We start from the raw sequence: 8903 nt of genomic DNA on the forward strand, positions 1-8903 counted from the left end.
TGAGAGCTGCAGTCCCCCCGTGTGAGCACTGGTCAGAGAGGATAGTATGTTTGGTTAAATTAGATAGGTACATGCGAGTACAACTGCCCTTGCGTCCTATTTAAAGGAAGCATTTTATGGTGATGAAAATAGATCAGAATTAGGCGGTGGGTGGTTAGAAGACAGAGCCTGGAACTTCTAAAGCACTTGGCTTGGAAACATCTTTTTTACTCCCCCTGACATAGATTATATAAATAAAATTAACTACAACATAAATTCCGTAGTTGGGAAATCTCTCCCAGAAGTGTACACTAATTCTCTTGCACTTTAGCAGGCCGTAAACATTCTTCATGTTCCTTGAGGAAATATGCAAGCTTTTTCTAGTGTTTGGTAACTCTTGAGTGATTTGGAAATTGTAGTTAAGCAAGAACCCGATCAACATGATTTTGGCTTTCAGGGTCTCTAGTGCAGCACTGTCCAAGAGAAATATAATCGGAGCTATATATCTAATTAAATATTTTAGTAGCAATATTAAAATAGTAAAATAAATTGGTGAATTTTAATAATAAATGTATCAGTTATATCAAAAATATATCAGAATAATATCAAGTATATGAAAAACAGTATCATTTCAATAGTTAATATAAAAATATCCATGAGGTATTTTACATGCTTTCTTTAAATATGAATTCCTTGCAACCCGGTGCCTTTTTATACAGACAGCACATGTGACTCCACTTGTGGCCAGTAGTGCAGGGCTAGGTGAAGTGCATGCATGAGAAAAAGTACCACAGGGAAACGTGGGGCAAGTGCAAGAATGACCCTGGCCTCCCGCTGACATGTGGAATGTTCGGATATAGAGCCAGCCTCCCCTCTGCCGCGCCTTGTGCCCCTGACGTGTGTCTTCTCTCCGGCAGGTTTGTTTTGGAGCAGTACAACGCTCTGTCCTGGCTCACGTGCAATCCGGCCACCCAGGACCGTACCTCCTGCCTTCCCGTCCACTTTGTGGTGCTCACTCAGTTGTACAATGCCATCATGAATATACTTTAATTGGAAAAGCACTTGTTCTCTCTGGCTCAGTTCCTCCTCCCTGCAACCTCAGTCCAAGGAACCTGCTACACTCTGCAAATGCCCCACACCCTCTCCTTGAGACCACTCTCCACAGTCCTGCACTGTGATTACTCCTCAGCGGGCACATGTCGTTTCTGCAGTGTTCATTACCAGAGGGATTCACTGACACTTCTCTCATGGACCTGGAAACTTCCATAAGCAGTGACTTTTAGCCAGTGTTATGGTGTGTGCAGCCCCAAATCACTGGTCCACGGGAAGTTTTTTGTTGTTGGTTTTTAAGAGGGAAACAGAAGAGACAGTATCCTTTTGCACAAGAGTCTGTGTTTCCAGTCTCTGTTTAAAAACAAGGGCAGTTTAGGCCCTTTTGGATGAAATCCTCTAGTTATTGGTGTATGGCCTGTGGGTTACCCGAACTCCATAATCTGGGACTTTTTAAAAATAAGAACCAGCTCAAGTATATGACTTCATAACGGGGTTTCTGTCTCACGAGTGCTCCCATCTAGCTTGGCACGAATGCTTTGGTTGACTTCATACCTGTGTGTAGATACAGAACGTCTGGAGACATCTTCATTTTGTTTATTTATTTTAAGTTGTTTTGTCATGTTTTTTGTGACTTTCTTTTGATTTTTTTTAATTCATGAGGACCAGGTACCGTAGCTGAAACCCAACTCAGATCCACCATAGGATTCTTTGACTACATACCTCTGTCCTAGAAGCCGGAAAAGCAGTGAAAAGAGATTGGGGAGATATGCCTAAACAGTAATATATTCAAAACCACCCAGCATAGGCTTTATTAAGAACAAACTGGGTAAACATTCTGCCATGTTTCTTATTAAAAGTGGCCAGCGTTTCATGAAGGATAACATTTTTATACAGAAGGCAGTCAAGCTCAACCCAGAGCCATGGAGGCAAGTACCTTCATTAGTTTTATATAGTCACAACGGAAATATATTTTCTAGTGAATTCTTATTGAAAGCCAGGTCTCTCCTCTCATTAGATCAAAAGGGACTCATGTACATATCATAATTGAAAGTGTTTGCTCATAAAATCAGTTATAAATATGGTGACTTTTTTCTGGACCATAGGAATATTATTTCAAAGAAATATTACAATTTAACCATTAAATTAGTACTTGAAGTTGAGCCTTTGTGGTGGGACTTTTTTTTTAAAAAAAAATAATGCCTTTTTAAAGCATTAATGGCTAATTGAAGTATTTTATGACTCCTCATTCCAGGCCCAAGAGGGTTGTCTTTAAGACCCCGTTTCTGACCCTGACGTCGCAGCGCGTTTCTGTCTGAGGGCAGTGGGCGTGGGCTTGCCTCCTGCAAGCCTCTCTGGTCAGGCTGTTGAGCTCTAGTCATCTGTGGAGAGAATCATGCAAATTTTAAAGTTCTTCCAAGAGACTTCCATATCCTGGTTATTAACAAAAAACAAAAACAACAAAAAAAAAGAAAAATGTAATAACTGATAAGATTTTGTAAAAGTATTTTTCTTGAAATAATCTAACGTTTAAAACATTATATTAAAAAAAGTTGTGTGGTGGGAATATGTAAGCAGAGAAATAACTTGTAAATGGATAATTTTATTCTCTGTACCACCAATTGAGGGGGGGTGACTTTCTCAATGTATAGGTTAAAAAAAATCTGATATATCAAACCATTTGTATCTAATGTGTACAGTGTAAAATTGACTTTAAAAATATTGCAGTGCTATTTTTTCTTAATCAGAAAGGAAAAATTCTCAAGGCCTTTTGAAGAGCATAAGATGATGAAGATTGTAAACTTGTATAAAATTATCTTGGTGAGAAGACAAATTGTAAAGTAGATATTTGTAATCTTTTACCACTTTGGGGTTGCTTTTTTTCCCAGAATTCATCAGAACTTTGAATTTTTTTTTAATATGGGCTGTTTTTAATGCAGGGGCTTTTCTTCCCTAGAAACCCAATTCTAAGCAAAAAAAAAAAAAAAAAAAAAAACCCACAAAAAACAAAAAACCCCTACAAAAATTTAAAAAAAAAAGGCAGCAAAGGGTAGTTTTCATCTGGTGTCTTTTATTTAAGTTTTTTAAGTTAAGAAAAGCTGGTGACATATTTATACGTTTTTGTGCAAAAATAAATGAATGGCAATAGATTTTAAAAAATCTTATTATGTACTTCTGTGTGAAAAAGTCTGTATAATATTTCCCTTAAATATGCATTATTTTACTTGTGAGTTTTTTACTGAATTAATCTAAAATGTACAAGCCCTGGATTTGCTACAGAGTGAGAAGTTATTTTATTTTTTTTTTTATTTTTAATTTTGGAAATTCTGCAGAAATCAGAACTCTTACCATGGTTTGAACTAAAAAGGGGAAATGGGGAGGGGAGAGGGGTGGGATTGTCCAGCATGCTTGTATGTATATTTCAGAACCTTTTTTAAATGTAAAAGCTGTACATTTCTGGGAAGTTCTGAATTTCTTTTGTTTCCTTTTTTCCTTCAAGCATTTTGCAGTGAGCTTCTTTTATATATAGCAAACAATTTGAAAGAATACAAAAATATGTGAAGTTCATTTAAAACTACAGTATAGCGCTGGTACAGTACACTAAAGACTTTGATAAAAAGAAACAATACTAAAAGGCCTCCATTTTAAATGTCATTCATATATACCTTGTGAATGAGAGCTATATACTTTTACACACTTTTTTAGAGGAATAAATTATTGAATTACTGAAACTTTGAGTGGCTTTTTTCCCTCCCATCCTGTCTTTGTAACAAAATGAGCTATACCTATTCAGAAGGTGTATGTGTAATGGACTGAACATTCCTTGGCTAGGCGCCAGGCTCTACCTTCCAGAGTAACACGGATGTAGAATTTTATTGCCATGACCCCCCCTAACCAACAGTCATTCTCAGATGGTGTTCTCATGCTCCAGGGTAGTAGTGCATTCCTAGATTGGTGCTGAGAGCCTACACACACACACAGCATTGAAGTAGGAGCCCTGGTGTTCAGTTCTGTAACTGTTCTGAGTAGATCAGATCTGTGTCTCCCACAGATTGTGGTCAACCCTAGAACAAATCACAAGTCTGTTTTCCACTTCCTTTCTCTTCATGGTCTGGGCCAGTTTCTTTTCGATGTTCCTCAGAAATAACAGATCTCTCTTTGCTCTCTGCCCTGTCCACATGCTGGTGACGGTAGAATGCCATCTAACACAGTAGTTACAAGCGGGGCACTGGTTGACCGCACAGCAGCCACTATGTTCTTTCCCTTGGGGCCATCCGCCAGGAAAAAGCCACATGCTCTTAGGAGCAGAATCTCTTGCTAAAATGGTAAACTCCAGGACTTGGCAGAGCTTACAGTCAAAGTTTGACTAAATCTCGAAAGACCTTGCTTTTAACCGTCCTCCATCTATTTAGAAATAGGCATTGTTCTGAACTTAACAATGTCTGAATCAAAGCTGTTGAGACTGCTCAGCCTCGGTTATTTTATCTGCAAATCAAGGATGAGCGTGAGTCTATGAGAAATGCTTTGCAAATGGCAAAGCTGTGACTATGTTACTGTAGTTGTACCATTGAAGAAGGTGAACGGCGAGGCCATATTTCGGTTAGAAGACCGTTCTGGTCTCTGCCTCATCCGTCACCGTGGCACTGTTTTGTAATGCTGCTGGCCAAAAGCCATATTAGAGAACCACACATTCCCTGGATCCATTGTAATCAGGTCAGTCCAGTGATTCCTATGTCCCCTTAATAATCAGAATTAGATGGTATTTTTACACATGTTCATTAGCTTAGATACTTAGCTCATACATCGGGTGGGACTTGATCCAACAGTTGTGAACGTTGTTTTCATAACCACTGGCCGCACCAATTTGGCGACCATAGCTGATTCTCTTTGAGGTAGGAAAAGTTATTTCTTGAATGCATTGAAACATTTGGCAAATCAGGTGAAGACAGATTTGACCAGGAGCTCAGGAACCGCCAGCCTCCAGCCATTTGCTTCGCTCTGATTCTGAGTAACACCAGTCGCCCCCTGTGGTGATACCATAGCACCCTTTCCGGTTCCTGCAATTCGGCAAGGTGTGGGGCAAGGGATTCGTTCCCAACAGTTCTCAAAGAGCTAAAAAAATTTTTTTGTAAAAAGTGCAGTTTGTCAATAGAAGTTTTTAAAAGCAGATTTCTCATAAGACTGAATGCTGAAGCAGGAGCCACATACTGAAAATTGTCCTTGCCAGCTTGTCGCGTACGCAACACAAGCCATGACGTAAGGAACTTTTTTTTTTTCACTTTTGAATCCACCACATGCTAAAGTCCTATCAAAATGCAGTTTTCATGTATCACCATGTTATCTTGGTGTCAAATGATTTGCTTGTTTATATCCCCTTGACAGCAAGTTCACTTGGAGAGTAATTATTTCATGCCATTAATACCTAATGAGACACCATTAGAAAATTCTGTTGTGCCAGGTCACTGTGTGGTTGAAACGATTGCCCTGGGCATCTTACTCCGCTTGGAACCAGATTGACCAGTCTTCTGCTATTTTACTTGAAAACTTCAGGTCAAGTTTAAAAAAAGATTTTTTTTTTTGGACACTTCCTGCTTCTGGCTAGAACTCCAAAGTAATGAAGCAGGTAAGAAATAGAAGTTGATGAGGAAGAAAGTTTAATCTTCAGGACGGAGCTTGGGTAAGACTGAAGTATCGATTTTTCTCTATAAAGGGTAATTTCCGCAATAAGCATTAGTTACCAGGTAGGTGATAGGAAGGCACAGACAACACGGGGGTCAGTCTCACTTTTTTTTTTTTTTTAAACAAGCAGGGAAGTGAGAAAAAGCACATGTTTTCTTTTAATAATCTGCTAAAAGCTGCATTCGTCTGGGCCGTTACTCCCTGCTGTTCATTTACAGGTGTCATAGCAAGTGTCCGAAGAGTGTTTCACATCACCCACTACTCAGAACAGGCAAACACATACAAATGAGCAGCACTTCGTGTGTCCTGCCTGCTGCTGCCGACTTTCTGCCTTCATTACCTTGTTAGCAGATAAGGCACGTTGCAATCTACCTGTTTCAGAAAGCCGGACAGTCTTGAGGAAATTCAGCCACACCAGAGCTAAGAGTAGAGGGAACACAAGGCAAAATGTGTGCTCTGGGAGAAAATCAATTTAATTTACCATGTAAGATAGTACTTGTCTTATTTAATTTGAGCTTGAACATCTTTCAATAAACATTTTACATGTTAGCTTCTCTTATTTAAATCTTTGTTCACTGAGAGGTCTTGATGTTCTTTCTAATTTATATGCATTGTTTATGTAAATAACTTCCTGGCTGCTTTCACGCTGTGAGTTCTTATTCTAGAAGAGATGAGATAGTCACATATACACACATACACCAATTTTTGTTCCTGTTGATAGATGTCTCCACAAAGCTTAGGGAGGTTATCTCCTTTGTCAGGTCTAGGGAGGTCAGGTGTGCCTCACAGGATGAGTTTGATGACCTTCCAGTCATTTCTTTGTGACATAGCAGCGTTGACCTTACATGACAACTCTATTGGGCTGAGAGTAGGCACCCAGGAAACGTTAGCTGAACACAGACTGTTGGAAGAGTGGAATCCACCTCAAAAATTGGAAATAATTTACAAGCAAAATCACATCTCGATGCCTTTTTGGAGAGCAGAAAATATATCTTTTATATATTAGAAAATACAGGAACTTCTTTTTTGGTGGTTGACTTAGGTTTTCTATTTCCTCTGTCAATTTTGGTAATTTGGATTTTTATAGGGAAAAAAAAATGGAGTTTTCCCAATGTATTAGTATGGAATTGTGCAGAGTACTCCCCTAATTCTGAATGCGTTGTGTTTGATAACATATGTTCTTTCTCGTTTCTAATGATATTGATGCAGGTTTCTTTCCTTGATTTATTTTCTAGCAGTGTGTTGTTTCTTAGTTTTGTTTGATTCTTTCCAAAGAAACAGCTCATGGATTTAACAATTCTGCTGTTTTTATCCTGGCTTTTATCTTGCTGTTCCTTTCCCCAGTTTCCTTGAGGGTTTCATTTTCCTTGAATCTTAATTGCCTGCTTAGTTAATTTATTTTCACTTTTGATGACACAGGCCTTTATGGCCTGGGGGCTTCTGGATACGGGTTGCCCTCCTCAGATGATACACAGAAGTCTTCATGTGGATTCATTTTTCTAGGGAGAGGGTCTCTCGCATCCCATCCTCAGAGGTGTCTGACCCTGAAAGGGGTAAAATGACTGATCTGGGATTATGTTAAAGCTGATTGCACCCTGCAGGTATTTTCATTTTTATTTTTAGACTTTTAGTTCTTCATTATTATTTCTTCTTCTTCTTCTTCTTCTTCTTCTTCTTCTTCTTCTTCTTCTTCTTCTTCTTCTTCTTCTTAATAAAGGAAAGTTCTCTTCAGATTTAAAGTCTCTTGGGCTCTAATTTTCTCTTACTACAATGTGATCTAGTAATGATTGGTTCTTAAAAACATTCTCTGGAACCAAAGTGTGTCCTGTTAGGCAGTGCTGTCCCATAGAAATACGATGTGAGTCAGAAATGTAACTTTCTATTTTAGTAGCCACATAAAAAAGTGAAAAGGTAAAATTAATTTTAATAATATATCTTATTTAACCTAATATATCCAAATTCTTGTATTTCAACATGAAGTCATATAAAAACTGTCAATGAGATAGTCAGCATTTTAATTTTTGCAGCAAGTCTTCAAAATCCAGTTTTATTGTACATTTACAGGACATCTAAATCTGGAAGCTAAATTTTCGATGGTTTTAAAGTAAAATGTAGTTCTACCAAATAATAAAGTTGCATTTAACAGAAAAAAAATTTTTACACTGCATCCCTTTTTATTAAATTTTAATTGAATTTTAATTAAAATTAGTTCAATTAAAATTCAATTAAAATTTAAAAATTAGTTCCTCAGCCATGCTTACTGCATTTCAGAGTGTTAGACACACAGGCATCCTATTGGAAGTGTGGCGCTAGTCATTAAGATTTGAAACCAATTAATTCTACCCTGGGTGTATTTTCTGTGTCTTCTACACACCTGTCAAGACCTCAGACTCTGTCCTAGGCAGGTAGCAGGAGTTAAAATTTCCCACTGCAATTTTGGGCTGTCCTTTTTTCTTTTGTACTACATTATTGGTGCATAAAGTTTTATGATGTATTTTGTTATGTAATTTATCTCTGTATCCTGACCCTTCGTAATACTTTTTGCTTTAAATTATCCTTTGATATTAATTTTGCCACTCCTGTTTCCTTTTATTAGAATCCTGGTGTTATATCTTTGACCAACCATTTATTTTGAACCTTTGTCATTTGTGTTAGGTGTTCTTCATACACATTGTTGCATTTTGTTTCTTAACAGAATAATCATTTCATTTCAATAGGGTGATTTTTACCATTTGCATTTCCTGTTCTGTGTTACATTTTGACTTGTCAGCCAATTCTTATGAAAATACACATATTTATTTGCTTTTACTTTTTTAGTTTTGCCTTTTTTGTGTATGGACTCTGCTATTTAATTTCATCTCTCAAAACACTTTGGAAAAGAAACGTTCGTCTTTGAATTCTAGTAGTGAACACTGTAAAACAGTCCACAAACATTCACAAAACCCTTACTACATATGTTCCCTTTCAAAACAAAAACAAAAACAAAAAACCTCGCATCCACCATCCCACCTCCCACTCTCATGGCCTGTATGGCCATGGAGCAGCCCGCTCCCAGTCCGGGCAGGGCGGCCAGCAAACCCATATTTGGGGGGTGTGGGGGCTGGGGGGGGGGGCGTTCTAGGTTCTGCTCCCATCCAGTCTCCATCAGCTTGCCTCCGTCAGAGGGCGCATGTCCCGGCTCTGGCCCTACTGAG

General features: G+C 38.3%; 1 protein-coding gene across 3 annotated transcripts in view; it reads left to right on the forward strand.

Moving 5' to 3' along the window:
• MED13L (mediator complex subunit 13L) overlaps positions 1 to 8517 on the forward strand; it is a 297747-nt gene extending 289230 nt beyond the window's left edge. For 2 of the 3 annotated variants that reach the window (XM_045776132.2, XM_045776142.2), the window contains exon 31: positions 897 to 8517. In XM_045776132.2, the coding sequence (XP_045632088.1) occupies positions 897 to 1029 (133 nt within the window). In that variant the 3' untranslated portion in view covers positions 1030 to 8517. The remainder of the gene's footprint in view (positions 1 to 896) is intronic. The other variant, XR_015722325.1, reaches the window with a different exon arrangement.
• The last annotated feature ends 386 nt before the right edge of the window (positions 8518 to 8903 follow it).

This window comes from Ursus americanus, chromosome 30 (assembly GCF_024610735.1).
Source record: "Ursus americanus isolate L20-20 chromosome 30, mUrsAme1.1.p, whole genome shotgun sequence".
NCBI lineage: Eukaryota > Metazoa > Chordata > Mammalia > Carnivora > Ursidae > Ursus > Ursus americanus.